Below are 14,904 nucleotides of genomic sequence, written 5' to 3'. Positions count from 1 at the left end.
TTAGAACATGTTAAAAATTAATCTTTTTCATGCGAGGGAGCTAATGTCTTAGTTGTTCTTTGAGTTATCGTTTCTTTTATGTGAGACTCTTTTGTCTTGGTATGGTTGTGCTTTTCAACTCATCTGTCTGTATTTTTCTTCCCATTTGGAGGCCTCCTTGTCACCTCCTTTATATGCCATTTTGTAGTTTCTTCTCTTGCCTGCTGGTACTGATACATATTTTTAGCATGGTCTCATAATGAAAAGGAATTGGAATGCTCTTCCAGATTTCTCTGCACCTGCCAGACCTCTAAGTTACACACTGGCTGATTAGTGTTCATCATGCAGGTATAGAACTTTGTCGGCTTAGTTGCTAATGCTTATTTTCTCTTTATGGAATGTCGCTAAAGACTTCTACAGCTTGTTTCACCTGAGGTAATTATTATGCATCACCAAATATATGCACTCATTTGTCTCTTGATCCGTTAATTTGTAATGGGGATTAATCAAGCTCTGCGCATGCTATGCTCATATTTACTGTTGTCTTTATGCTTTTACTGGGGTATTTTAGATCATCTAAGTCCTCTTGGGAATTTTCTGAGAACGTATTATTGTTTATTGAGTTAAACAAGTCATTGCTTGCATGTGGGATTCTTCAGAAGAAGGTTGTGATGCTCATTTGCTTTTAATCTTCATAACCTGATTTTGGTGGCTGTTGGAAGCATTGACAATGAAAAAGACCGCTGTGATACTCTTCAGAGGTATTCAGTTTTCTGAAATGGCCATTTTGCTGGCATGTCACAAAACAGTCAATAATAAGCATGGATTTCTGTAAATCTTTTGGGATTTTTGCAGAATATCTGCAAACTGTCTTGACACAGGAGCATGGAAGGAAAAGTGATGAAGAATATAGGTCAGGGTCCACTCAGTTGATGCCTGAGCATCAAAGTGTTGAACAGACAGGGAGCAGAAGGAAAACTGGCCAGAACAAGATATTCCTAAGAACCTTTCTGCATAGTTTATAAATATATATTTTAGGTAAAATTAATTGCCTTAACCTAGTGCATTGTCTTAATCTTACTGCATTGAAACTGATGCATTAAGGAGAAACATTAGCAAAAAAACCCCAACAAAACAAGTACACACCTCTCCCCCCACCCCTCAAAATGAAGAAAAAGAGAAGGGAGCAGTGTTTCTTTAAATGTAGAGTCCCAATAAAACAATTCTACCAAAATACGTCTTGGTTGTGTTTCCTGTGTCCTAAGGAGATTTTTAAAAATGTTATTTTGCCTGCAAGCGTTGAGATGGGGAGTATGAGGATTTTTTTTTCCCCTCAAAATTATGAATTCTATTCAAGTATTTATATTATAGTCCAATTTCTTCAAACAGTCAACTTAAAAGGAATTTGAAATACATTATTTTGTAAAGCAAAGTTAATATTTTTTTGAAATTCACTGGAATTTCAAAAGTCGAAGAATTTAAATTAAGGCAATTATTTTGATTTTTGTTTGGCTTTTTCCTTAAATGTGAAGAGGTGTTTTGAGGTTTTTTAAACTATTTTCCCAAAACTTTTTTCTTCAAGAGTAATAGGTTTATAAAGAAAAATAATGAGTCACTAGAGACCATTTATCTATCTTACTGATACCTTAGTTTGATTGAATATAAGGAAGTTATATTAATAAAATAGTATTAAATAATAAAACATCTTTTTTCCACAAGTAGTAAATCTGGCATCTTAATATCTAATTTGACTCCTTTTACATTGCTCTCTCTGAAAGAAAGTATTATTTATATGAATAAATTCTGATTTGTGCAGGTGTCTGTCTTGTGGTATTTCAAAGATGAAATACCATGGGCCATGAAGAACCACCAAATCATGATAAGCCTTCATTTAAATAAGCCTTGTTAAGTGATGTTAATAAGGCTAATATTTCAGCCTAATTGTGAGCCACTCCATAATATCGAAGAAAGAAATCTGCTATTGTCCTTGCTCCCTTCACTAGAATATATTCCTTCCTGTCTCTGAGTTTGGTAATCATTATGACCTTAGAGCACTTAGGCAGAACGGTAGCTAGTCACCCAAAAAAATTATCTGAGCCTTCTCATCAGAGCACCAAACTGTTTGAGGTCAATGTCCCTTCTCTAACTACAGCCAATTTCACAAGGAAGCAGAAAAAAAGAATACCATGATTAATATTTTATGATTCTGAAGCCTAGTCACTTGAAGTTAAAGGCTTCAGACTTGGCTTGTTTTATATTTCTCACTCAAGTAGGAAAACTGTTCCATTTGAAAAAAATCAGTTCACTGATTTAAGCAGGTAAAATTAGTTGCACATTTGGTAAATGAAATGAATGGCAGCATGGAGGAGTTTCAGCTTCTCTATTCAGAGCCAATAGGAAGGAAATTCTTTGCCTGGATTCTCTGAAAACATTTCACTGTAAAAGTACTGGGAAACTTTTCAAGACTGTGTCCCTCAGGATATTTTAATTTTAATTTGACCTTTTGAGAATTGAACTTTGGTAGAAGAGAGACTTGAAACATTGGGTCATTGGCACAGTTTTTAATGGAATAAATAAAGACAGGACTAATGACAATCCTCTTGTAATTTCTGAAGGTGGTTTTTTTTTATTTGGTAGTAAAGATGATGCTGAGAGCAAGGGAAGACTAGCTAATGCCATCAGTGTATAAAAGTCAGTGTTTTTTCCTTGCTTCCCTTCATGTTCTGGACTAGGAGTGAAAGATTTTTAAAGTAACAGCAGGATCTGGATACTGTATAGAAGTCAGATAGAAATTTGTCACAACCTTTAACGTTGAATCCCTTCGCACTCTATACATAGAAATATTGGTGTTGAAAACCTTGCTTTTCCTCATAAAAATGACTGTTAAGGAATAGTAAACATGAGTCTGCTTGGACGTGGATGTTTAGTTTAATAGCAGTGGATTAGTTGGAACTCAAAGGGTAATTTATGCATAGATAATTCATGTGTTTTCATTATGTTCCATTTTGCTGTCTTCCCACTTCTTTTTAGCAAAGGTCAGGGTCAGTTCCTTGGTTTAAGCACTGTAGATACATAATTAAAGCATAACTGCAGCGTTTCTTTTCCTTCTCAGTATTTTTTTTTTTTTTTTAACCTGCTGTGTCTTTCATTAGTCTAATAACACACAATTGGAACAACTGGATTTAGAGACAAAAAGACACAAAAAGCTGGTGCATGCAGGCTGTCTGGTTTCTCTCTAAACCTTTAGACAGTTAATCTCATGGGAACTAACTAATATTAGTGGGGGAAAAAATCTGGATTACAGTACATCTTTACTAGATTAACACATTTTAGTTAGGAGACGGTGATTGATTACCTCCTCAAACCTGAAACTGGAAGATTCTGACATTATTTCATAGCAAATATTTAAGCTTTGTGGATAGTTTTTTCAGGTTTGTGTAGAATGGAGCAGCTGAAATGTGCCTGTCTCTTCTAAAAGAAAGTGAGCAGTTTCCTTAAGTGTGCCTGGAAAGCTTCTCCTTGACTCTGCATGCTCAGTTGCTTTCTTCTCTCCTTGTAGGGTGCTCTCCATCCCTATATAGATATTGCTCAGATTTTCATCATTTGAGTGCGTTCACGCCATTTAACATCTTGAGCTCCAGTTTCTTCTGTAGGGCTTTCAAGATATTTTCATCAGAGCTTTGAGCATCTAGTTTAAAAGAGGGAAGTTAAAATGTGGAAAAGGGTTAGGAGGTGGGTGGAAATTTGCTATCTGACAGCTTGAGTTGAGCTGGCTACTCTGGAAGCTTCTCTGAAAGAATGGGTACAGATACTTTAGTACCATCAACTACTGTACTGTTTTATATGCAGAAGTAGTAGTACATGGACAGAGCCACCACCCTCTTTCTTTGGATAAACCTGTGCATGCTTCCTCTTTAAAATTCCATTTAGTATCTTGGAATAGATACAGGTGATTAGAAATCTTGGAATAGATACAGGTGATTAGAAATCAATCATTTATTAATGGATGCTCTCCCCCGCCCCGGAATGGCAGCATTGGCTTGGGGTCTGAAGTGCAAGTGAAGAACAAGCAAGGAAGTGCAGCTTCATAACTTCATCTGTGAGCACTCTGCATCTGAGTGACATTTCCTTTTTCTTTTACTTGGCTGTGGTCAGCACCACCACAAAGCACATTGACAATATCAACTGTGCTTTTCTGATTACAAGGGAAATGTTGACATCCTGAACTAAGAGATTTTTTTCTTTTCAGAGGCAGCAGCTTAATAATGTGTACCTTTTCTTAACGCATATGAGGAGTTCAATGATCTATGCAAAGGTTTTCACTTTGCCATGTTGTGCCTGGGTTGAAGACTTATGTGCAAGTGTTGAATAAGCCTGAAATGGCAAAAGCATATGCCATTGGAATGATAGATGCTTGATTTGTGTTTACTCAGGCAGTAGATTCTTGTGACATGCCTATGACGACAAGTTTTGCCCAGTAACCCATGCAGAATGCAGCTTTTCCCAAGGTACTGTCTTCAGTACGTTGCAAAACAGTTAATCTGCTCTAGGCTGCATCTACTGTATTCTCCAAGAGAAATCCTACAAAGATTTTCCTCATGTTTGTCATTGGGGAAGGTCAGAGTGCCTTAGCAAACGAGGTCCTGTTGCAGAGCTGCAAAACGTTTATTTCTGGAGAGAGGTCTTTCCACATCTGTGTGCTCAGTGGTTGAGATCAGTTCTTCAGTATTATTGGATAGTGCAGAGAAGGTTTCAGCTAACAGATCTTTTCCCATTGCATAACTGACAAACTGCTAATTCTGGATACAGTTTTCAGGAGAGGGAGCTACAGTATTCAACAGCAAGGGCACTGCCAATTGGAACATCAGACTGATTCACCACTGGATATGTGCAGCACTCCATTTAAGTTTTGCTTTCCACGTTACAAATGGACTTCTGTGCATGCTCACTATGCACATACGTACATCTCTTTGCTAAACTGTACGCATCAACATGTTTAATAATATGCATGGCAAGCCTTCCTGACAAATGTGATAGACTGCAAAGAATCTGGCAGAAATCAATAAACATCAAGCAATGAAGAATTTAAATAGTAAATGATGACAGTTTCTTCAGGTTAAAAATCAATAGTACAATATTGAATGTGGTCTTGGATGCCACAGTCAGGTCATGCTAGGCAGGTGTTCTCCCTTTGCTGAGGCCTCTGGGGCACCTCTAGTGCAGTGAGGGGAAGGGAGATGTCAGCATGCATATGAAAAAGCCTGAATGCGATGTTTCTAGTTTGGGTGAACCCTGCAGTTCTGATAAATTTCACTGAGATAAATGATTTTTAAAAGTTCACTTATTTTGATTGCTGTAAGAATATATCTGTATGTATTATCCTCTTTGTTGTTAGTATCACAGCTATCAGCCAGCAGTGGAAAGCCATTCTGCATTCTGCCACCCCCTTCTTTCAGTTTTTGAACTTGCCTGTGTCAAACTGAAGAGTCCCAGCATTTTGCTGTCCCTTGTGCCTGTGGTGTTTAGTAATTAGAATTCTTAACAGCTCACCCTGTTTATGATCTCCTTCAGCCATGCCCTATTCCTGCATACTTTCTCCAGTGTAGTGTAAACTGCAACCAGTGTGGAATAGTACGCTGCTGGAATTAGCTGTTCTTGTGGGCAGATTAAACCTGCTGAAAGATGGACAGCATGAGTGAATAATCTCAAATTTTTCCAAGTCTCTGATCTTTGAGGTTCCTAAAAAACAAATAGTTATAAAAACAATGTGTCCTCAAAGATCTATTAAAGCTATGTAGGACAGTTTTCTCTCAGATGCAACTAAGAATCATGTTTGTCCTGAGAAGTCATCCTGACTTATAGATATTTTTAAATTAAAATATAATTCTAAAGTATCTTTTATATATGTATATATACATAGTGTGCTTTTATTTTGGTTATATAGTGCTTTCTTACATCCATAACTTTTAGGTTGTGCTGCAATGTTTTTAAAACTAATACACAATGTGCATGTGGGCTATTTGCTTTCACAAAGAAACCGATCTTTCTTAGTGTGTAGATTTCATGTTAGATTTAAAACTAAACTTGCATGTTGTATTTGGCTTTGAGCCTTTTTATAGCTGCAAGTGCATTGATTTAATATGACAGCTAACCTGTCTGTCTTGATAGCCCTCAAAAAAATTCCCAGCTCTATTTTACAGTTATTTAGGAAGACAACTTCCCTGAAGTACTTAGGCAACATGGGGTTATGTGGGGAGAAGAGTAACTTACTTAGATTTTTCCTGTTCAGATGAAAGCCCATTCACTACTTCTGATTATTTTCTGGATCTATAGGATTTGACTACTTAATTTGCTTGTATGTTTTAATTCTGTAGAAGTTCAAAAGGCAATAAAAGTAGCTTTTTAACATTTTTTTTGTCTTTTAAGAGAATTGGAGGAAGTAGAAGATGGCACTGAAAGAAGATTTCATTTCCTATGCATGCATTTTTGAGTTTTTGGTAACAACCCTCATTAGCTTTTCTGACCAGTTTCACTAGAAAACAAATGTCTTCTAAAAAAAACTTACAGGAAGGTTTTGTCAGGATTTCCTTTTTTGATTTATGAAGAGGGGGAAATACAGGAAAAAAGAAGATCAGCAAATAGAAATGCCTGTTGATTGTGCCTGATATAAATACAGCAACATGAAAATCTGTTATGTTGGCATCAGTGGTAGCTTCTTGTTCAGGGTCTGTCCATTTCAATTTTATGGAAAATCATTTCATTCCAGTGTCAGACTTCTGGGAAGAATAATGAACCAAAAAAAAAAAAAGCAGCCCCTCCCCAAAACAAGCCCCACACCTCCCCAAACTCCAAAACCAGAAGAAAATCATATAAATTTATTTTACAGTCTTATTCCACATTAAGCTAATTATTGTATCTGGGGCAAGTTACTTCTCAATAATCATTATGAAACTGGCTAAAGATTCATTACAAAAAAATAAAAAAAAATTCTTGCATTATGAGGGAGCAGTGCCAGAATTTGTCTAAGATCATTTGCAGTAATTGTTCTCCTTGTCAGAGGGCTGAGCTCTGCCATGTGTGTTTATGTTGTAGCTAATCCAGTGTAACTGTGTGTTGCCACTTCCAAGGCTGGTCACAGATTCCTCCCTTCTAATGTAGGTTTCTGCTGATTTTTGCATCACATCCAACAATCATAAGCCCATGGGTCAGTGAGATCAGTCAGCTGATCCCAGAGGAAGTTGTACTAGGAAAAAACATCATCTGGGGGGAAGGGTGGGGTGATGCAGAAGAGTCAGCTTGGTCATCTTTCTCATCTTGCAAATGTGGGCTCTCTAGATCTGTTGCATGGTTTTTGGAGAAAGGTCAGAAGTCGTCTTTTCAACAGCAGCCTACACTTATATCAGACTGAGTCTTTAACTCGTGGCAGGATATAAAGTGGCTGTTTGGTTCAATTTTACGTGTTCTGTAAAGAACTGGTGTACAAGCATAGAGCTTCTTACAGCTTGAGGTTGTTAGGGTGTTCTAATGGCAATGCAAAACCCCAGTAGTTTTCCACTGGTCGCTAATCCTGAGTGTTGATGGTGTTCAGTACAATTTGAGGGGAGGGGATTTTAAAGAGGATGTAGAGTAGTATAGAAAGAAGGAACATGACCTGCTTGAATACAGACCTTACACCCATTTCTTTCCTTTTTTTTTTTTTCAGTGTTCTAGCTAATTCAGGTACCTTCCTTTTCAAGTTATAATCACCCAGAATAGAGTTAAGGTCACTGGAAGGCTCGCAGTGTAAAATACTCAATGGGAAATGAAACGGCACATAGCCATGAAACAGCAAAAGTCTGTCAGAGACAATACAGAAGTTTCTGATAATGGCGTTTGAGGAAGGAAACTTCCTGATAAAATGAGCTGAATTGCACTTTGGATTTCAGTTTGTTTTGCTTTTTGTCAGTGAGGCTTTTTGCAACTGGTAGCAGAAATCAAGGTATTTAAATATGATTTGACTAATTTGCTTATTGGCTTGATGTCTATAATGTGTGATCTTTGTGTTTATAATGTATCCCTATGGGGAAACTGCCTGAAGCAGCTCACATGGAGCTTAAATTAAGAACATGTAGAATAACCCTTGGTTTTTTTTTAATGATGAAGTCTCTCCTGACTTAAAAGCTTATTCTTTAATATTCTGGTTAATCTAATTAAGGGTTGACTTAGGAAAATGTCTAATACTTGGTGTCTTTCAAAGTACACAAATGCTAATCTAAAAAGTTAAAGAATTTGGTAGCCATTTTACATTTCATCATAGTTTTACATATTTGAGACCTCAGAGTTGAATATTTTTTCTATCCTTTCCCCTATCTAAATAATCAGGAGTTTATTTTTAACATAGAGAATTCTGTGAAGAAGCATATGAGATATGTTTCCCTGTGCTCTTTTTTAGTGAAATGACAAAAACAGTGGAGATTTCTGGGGAAGGTGGACCCTTGGGAATACATGTAGTACCCTTTTTTTCATCATTGAGTGGAAGGTAAGGTATTTTCTGCATTACTTAGAAGTATATTAAAGGATTTAAGCTGTGGTTCTCTTAAAATACCTATGATTTAACCATAAGGAAAATAAATGGTCAGAGAAAACTGGTCTATGACACACCAAAATATTTACTAGTCTAAGTTATGTGTAAGCCAATACCAACCCCTATGTTCCTATATGTCATTTTACTTGCCTCTGGTTTTATTCTCTGAATGGTAAACTAGAGTCTCTGTAGAATAATGTAATACAAAAGGTGGAGGGCTAGGGAGTTAGTTGTTTTCTCTGGTATTGGGTTGGTTTTGTGGGTGTGCGGTTTGAGTTTAGTTGTGTGGGGGTTTTTTAGGGTGGAGGGAGAGGTTGGTTTCCTTTTTATTGTTTGTTCCCATCCCCAGTTGGGTTTCTCTGCATAGGCCCTTCCTTAGTGACATATCAGACAAGAAAAATAAAAAAAACCTTTTCTTGTCTGGTCGTGCCTTATATTTTTCAAGCCACCTTTCAGATCTGGTTGTATAGCATTTATAGAATGTGCACTATACCATGAACTTTTCTTTGTCACAATACAATTACTTTAATTATAAATGATTTAACATAGTCTGTTGAGATCACAAAAGCCTATTATAGCAGCATGCTCTTATTGATGCACTGTAGTTAAGACAGTGTCAGCATTTTATTCTAACTGTTTTCCAAGCTATGTTACTCAGATGTTAAGAAAAAAATATATAAAAAATTCTAGGCTGAAATTTGACATGCAGAGGCTTAACCAGAGAGTTAATTTGACACTTGCAACCCTGAATAAGAGATGAAAAATTGCCAGAGCCGTAAATGACACTACCTGATAGCAAAATGGCTGCCTGTAACACAAAGACAATTATTGCAAAAGTAAAAATTGTCTAATTCTTAAGTGTTTCTTTACTTGTCAACTTTCATGTAGGACAGAGAATGTGAAAGACTAAATTGCCTTGAAAAAGTCTGTGTGTGTAAATGTTTTCTTGGCAAGACCTGAGTCTGTAAGTGGACCCAAATTCATTCGGAACGTTTTCTTTAACAAAAGGGAAAATAGACATCCACCTGCTGCCTGTAAAAATGTCATCACTGTCTCAAGAAGAAAGTTGGTCTTCAATGGGAACTGCAGGAAATCTGAGTTGCGTCCTTGGCTGTGCAGCCTGCCTGTTTGTCTTGAAAGGCACTTGTGTTTGTTACCCCTTCATGAAATGCAGACAATAGTTCTTTGTAATAGGTATGCCGTAAAGGTTGTAGTGGTTACGCTGTTACTTCAAGATCATTAGGTAAAAATGTGATGAAATTGCAAGCTGTTACAATCAGTAATTATTATGACTGTAATACAATTCTGTACTGAAGTGCCAGTGTGTTAAGGTCCGCTTTTAAAGACCTCCATGAAGAAAAAATGGAGTTCCTTGGTCTACGTTGCATGCGTGCTAATATGTCCTTATTCACAAATGCTTTTGGGGATCCCCTGGAGCAAAGGGGTTTTTGACAGATGGACTACTGGTTTAGACAGTTGTCTTGAAATCTTAATGACCTTTGGCAGAAGCATACCGATATCTTTCTAAAAGCACTAGAGTGACTTAAATTGCTTGTCCCTATTATTTAATCAAGCCTGAGACTAGTGTATTAATTTTAACTCATCATAACAGGAGAAAGTACAGAAGAGCATCTTTTATTTCTGTTAATCACAAGATACAATTTATGGGGGCACACTGGCCATGACTAGCTTGGTCTGGTGTTTCAATTGTAGAGTTATCTTCTATTAAGGTAATGCTGGCTTTAGCCTAGTGCTGCTGCAGAGCAAACTTCTTCTAGAGGTTGTTAAAACATTGTATTAATTTAGAAAGTCTTAGTTTCTACAGGAACTACAAAACTAATGGAAATAATTTTTTTCCCTTTCTTTTGCACTTAGATATCATTAAAAAAAGGAAATTAAAATTTAATGGTGTATTAGAATAATGCTAAAATTGAGGCTGTGGAAAAAGGTAATGGAATAATGAATTTAAGCTGCCACAGCATATGTAACTCAAGCTACTTGCACACATGAGTTTTAGATAAGTGGGCAATCCTATTGCATTGTATGGGTGCAGTATCTAAGCACCACACGATTAGTGAGCATCTGACTTAATGTGTAATTTCTTTTATTTCTCTACTTTTGCTGGTTTACATCTTAACATAATTATATTTTATTAGTTCCTAGGGTTTCGGTGGTTGATTGTCACTACTTGGATGTTTGTCATCAATAGGGCTGCGGCCCCTTTGCCACCACTGCCCCTTTAAGTCCTTTAGTGAAGGGTAACACTGGTTGCAAGAGAATCTTTATGCGGTAGATTGAATCTCTTTTTGTGTGTTAGATGTTTTGAAGAAGTAATACTAGGAACAAAGTTTTTACTTAAAGTACATTGATGTGATATAAATTCTTAAATCTTCATACAGTAAATCTAAAATCAGGTGTACAGTGAATATAATAGCATCATTTGAAATAGTTAATGGCATCTGTTGAATAGACTTAAATATGAGGGGCAGTCATGAGAAGTCTGAGAAAAAAATACAAGACTTCCATTTTGTGGTTGGAGTGCTGGCATGTTGGAAATTGCACATTAATATTTTATGGAGTATAACCAGTAGAAAATGGTCTCTAAAGGTCATCTCCCTTCAATGCTCATGTGGTATGGAAATTTAGTGGATAAAACTTTATTATAAAAGGTGTTCACAAACATGCAGTTGTCGGGTTTTTTGGACATTATGCTGGTATCACTGGATAAATCTATGTTGAGTTGTAGTCCGCAGTACAGAGATGCTCCAGGTAGGACAGAAAGAGCCTAGTGTTCCGAGCAGTTAGCCACACTGGAATTTTGCACCAACCCATACTTGTTCGTTTACCACATTATCAGAAGTTTCCGTACGGCACCTCAGTTTTCAAATTGCAAGTAACTTGGTAACAAACAACATAGGTTTTGATGTTCTGTTGCTCTCCTGCCCCACAAATAAATAGTATTGCTGTCATGTATCAAAACAAGTGAATTTGGTAACTAAAAAGTTTCAGAGATAGAAATAGTGGTTATTTTTTTATCTTATTCTGATGCCCATTTAGTTTATTGTAGTTGAGTTAGAAAATTTCTTTTTATCTGGTTGCTTTTCTTTGGAGCATTTTAATCTTTCCTAGTTGCAGTAGAATATTGCTTAAGCTATGTTCAAGTTTTTAACTGGATAGGGAGATCTAGGTGTTTTCCTCTGTTTCTCCAAGTATGACTTACAGGACTATGTTTCCTGAAGTTCTAGCAAGCAGCAGAGCATTAGTGTCCAGCAGTTTTTCTTGGTGTTTCTTGAAATCCCCTGCCTTTTAGGTAAAGAGCAAGCTGGAAATCATTTCTCTAGGTTAAGCACTTCATAATGGTCGACTCTTATCTCATCTGATACACAGTAGAGATTAAGATCTATTTTTAGTTGCTATAAATTCATAGAATCAGAATAAGAATAGTTTTTACCTTTTTTTTTTTTTGTCTTTTAGGATGCTGGGACTCTTCATCCGTGGTATTGAAGAAAACAGCAGATCCAGGCGTGATGGTCTTTTCCATGAAAATGAATGCATTGTGAAGATTAACCATGTGGACCTTACAGATAAAACCTTTGCACAGTAAGTGCTAGTTTGCAGATACTTTTAACTAGCCAGGATTTTATATGATGCTGTGTTTATTAAGTGATTCATGCAAAGGGATTAATATTTATTTCAGATAAAATGCCTGTAAAATTGATACCTGGCAGAGACTTTGTAATTTTCTTTCTGAAACCTTCAAATAAGGTGAAATCTGAGGAGAGGATTCTACTTGGAGTCTTAGTGAACCTCTTGTGCTTACTTAATTTAAGTAGCTCTAAGTTCTTAATAGTTATCTTTGCTTTCTTCTGTTATTTCTTTCCATATTTTCTTTGTAATTTTTTCCTCATAAGACTTTCAGAATGAGTCAACATTGCAGCGTGTTTCTTACGTGCTTTTGCAAATGAAATAAGATTTATTTTGGGTTTTTTTGGTGCTGCAGCTTTTTGAGCATTTAATTTTTTAAAAATACTTCAACTGTCAAACTATGCTTAGTTGAGCTAAATGGGAAGTCTCGCCTCTTATGACTTTTATTACAAATCTGTTGACATTTATTATCTATCTCAAATTAAGTAACAGGTTGTTTTGATTGGCTGTGAATTAATGTGACATTGTTGCACAAAAGAATAGCCTCTCAAATTTCACAGATATTTGCTGTAGTAATTAAACAGTAATTTGTTTTTACTTTTAATCCATATGTTTAGACAGCTGAGTGATTGTTTATAATATAGCAAAAACCTATTGAGATGTCAAGGGAGTTGAAGCTTAACTTTCTAAACAGTTCAAGGTTTCTAGACTGAAATCCAATAAGTAATTTCACTGTTAGGGATAAATATTTGCAAAGTAGGTTTTCATAAAACAAGCATAGTTCTGTAGCGTGAGTATTTACCTTGGTTTTCAGGCTGTGCTTTTTGCTGCTTAATAGCTTAAGTTACTGCTTTCTGCATATTTGGTGGTAAACGTATTGTGCTGCAGTACAGTACTTGCCATTCTCTTCCACCCATGAAAATTCCTACATGAGATACCAACTTTATCAGACCATAAATGTTGGTATGCTATTAAAATGTTTATTGCCTCGCCTGTGCAGTTGTGTAATGAAGTTTTATCCTTCTCAAGTGAGATTTTGCCTGAATCAAAACCTCTTTTCAAAATTTTATGTAATCTTTTCTTTACAAATTTGTTGTCTCCTTTGTGTTCTCTTCAGAATGTATCTAGATCTCCAGAGACTTTACACCCGTGGAGAAGTATGTGGAGCGAAGGACTCCATATATTTTTCTCTAAGGTTCCTAGATTTTGGGACAGTTAGAAATACTGCAGTAAACTTTCCAGTTCTCCATCAGGCATTTCCTTCAAAATGAGAAATGCAGGACACTTAGTTTTCTCCAAGTTGTAAAGTTTTGGGAGTTGGAAAAGATATTTACAAAGACAGTTGCTAGTTTAGAGAGGCCAGTATTGTTGGACAATCTCTCTCTCTCTGTGATGAGGAGAGTTAGAAAAGTAACTAAAAGGTGATTCAGAGCAGAATGTAATTTAATTGGTCTAAATCACCTTGTGTTACAGTAACAAGTACTGTGGTTACAGTGGCATTGAATCTAAGGAGGAAAAACTGGGGGCAGTGAGGACTCAACATCCTTTAGGGGCTGGGAGGAGTATTTTGGACAAGGTTTAGCCTGGTCCCATGTGCTGTAATGTTGTTCTGCTGAATTGCTTTCCCAGAACGGCCTTCTGGCATCATCTGTCTTCCCTGGCTGTTGAGAATGGCTAAGAATGCAGCTTTCCAGGTTGAAACTCTCAGTGAATACATCTTCTAGTTTTCATCTGGCATGACATAGCTGTACTAACCTGACAGAAGTCCAAGACACAGAAATGCAGTAACTGTAATGGATGTGACGAGTATTGTCCCAATGATTATTGACCCAGAAACAGTCATCAGATTCTCCTTTGAGAGGAAAATCTGTTTGCTAGTTTCAAATTGACATTTCATCGTAACCCCTGTAAAAGCTGTTTTAACACTTAGCAGAGACTGTTACATACTGTCTCTTTCCGTTTTCAGCAGAGACTTTCTAGTATTGCTCCTGATGATTGCTGCTTCTGCAGCTGTAATAGCAGCCTACTTTCTGTATTCCCATGTTTATAATAGTTTTATTTATTGGGACTCTTGGGTCTGCTTTTTCATTTGCTGTTAATCCATTCAATTACATTCTGTTGTGTTGCGGAGTTTCTAGCACCTCTTTTAATTGACTCCCTTATTTCTTTTAAAGTATGCATTTGGGGTCTCAAGAAATGTAAATTCCTCCATACATTATTTTTTCTCTTTGAAGTACAGCCAGTTATTTTGCCCCTCCAGAGCTTTCCCACAGGATGTCTAGTGTTATTTCCACTATTTTTTGTTTGAAGATCATCTTATATTTTCTCTTTCATATATTTAAAATATTCATCTCCTGAAACCGAGTTATTAAATTACCTTACAACATATGACCAAGTGGCTACTTGCAAGGATGAAGTTGGGGTGTGAAAGAAACCCGGTTATGACTTTATATCCTTGTGCTGGGAGCATGTCTTAGTTTCTACTATTAGAGTAAGGTCTGTCCTTGGAAACCTTCACAGGCCACAGATGAGCAGGTAACCTATAACCTCTGCAGGCACACTGAGGGACAGAGCTGTTCACAAACCTAACCCTTGAGAGTGATGCTTGAAGAATACCTTCCTACAGCACTCTCTGTGCTACCTTTCTTTTCCAAGTTTGAGGTTTCTCTTCTGGCAGCTTCCTGTCAATGAATTATTCTGACTCTTGGTGCCCATAC

General features: G+C 36.7%; 1 protein-coding gene across 1 annotated transcript in view; it reads left to right on the top strand.

The window, feature by feature from the left end:
• Positions 1-14,904, top strand: part of PARD3B (par-3 family cell polarity regulator beta) — a 416,125-nt gene that overhangs the window by 179,773 nt on the left and 221,448 nt on the right. The window contains exons 6-7 of the mRNA XM_030485475.1: positions 8,411-8,497; positions 12,017-12,142. Of these exons, the coding sequence (XP_030341335.1) occupies positions 8,411-8,497; positions 12,017-12,142 (213 nt within the window). The remainder of the gene's footprint in view (positions 1-8,410; positions 8,498-12,016; positions 12,143-14,904) is intronic.

The sequence above is a fragment of the Strigops habroptila genome, chromosome 5 (genome assembly GCF_004027225.2).
Source record: "Strigops habroptila isolate Jane chromosome 5, bStrHab1.2.pri, whole genome shotgun sequence".
NCBI lineage: Eukaryota > Metazoa > Chordata > Aves > Psittaciformes > Psittacidae > Strigops > Strigops habroptila.
Note: the sequence above shows the minus strand (reverse complement) of the source record. Positions and strands in the feature narration are given on the sequence as shown.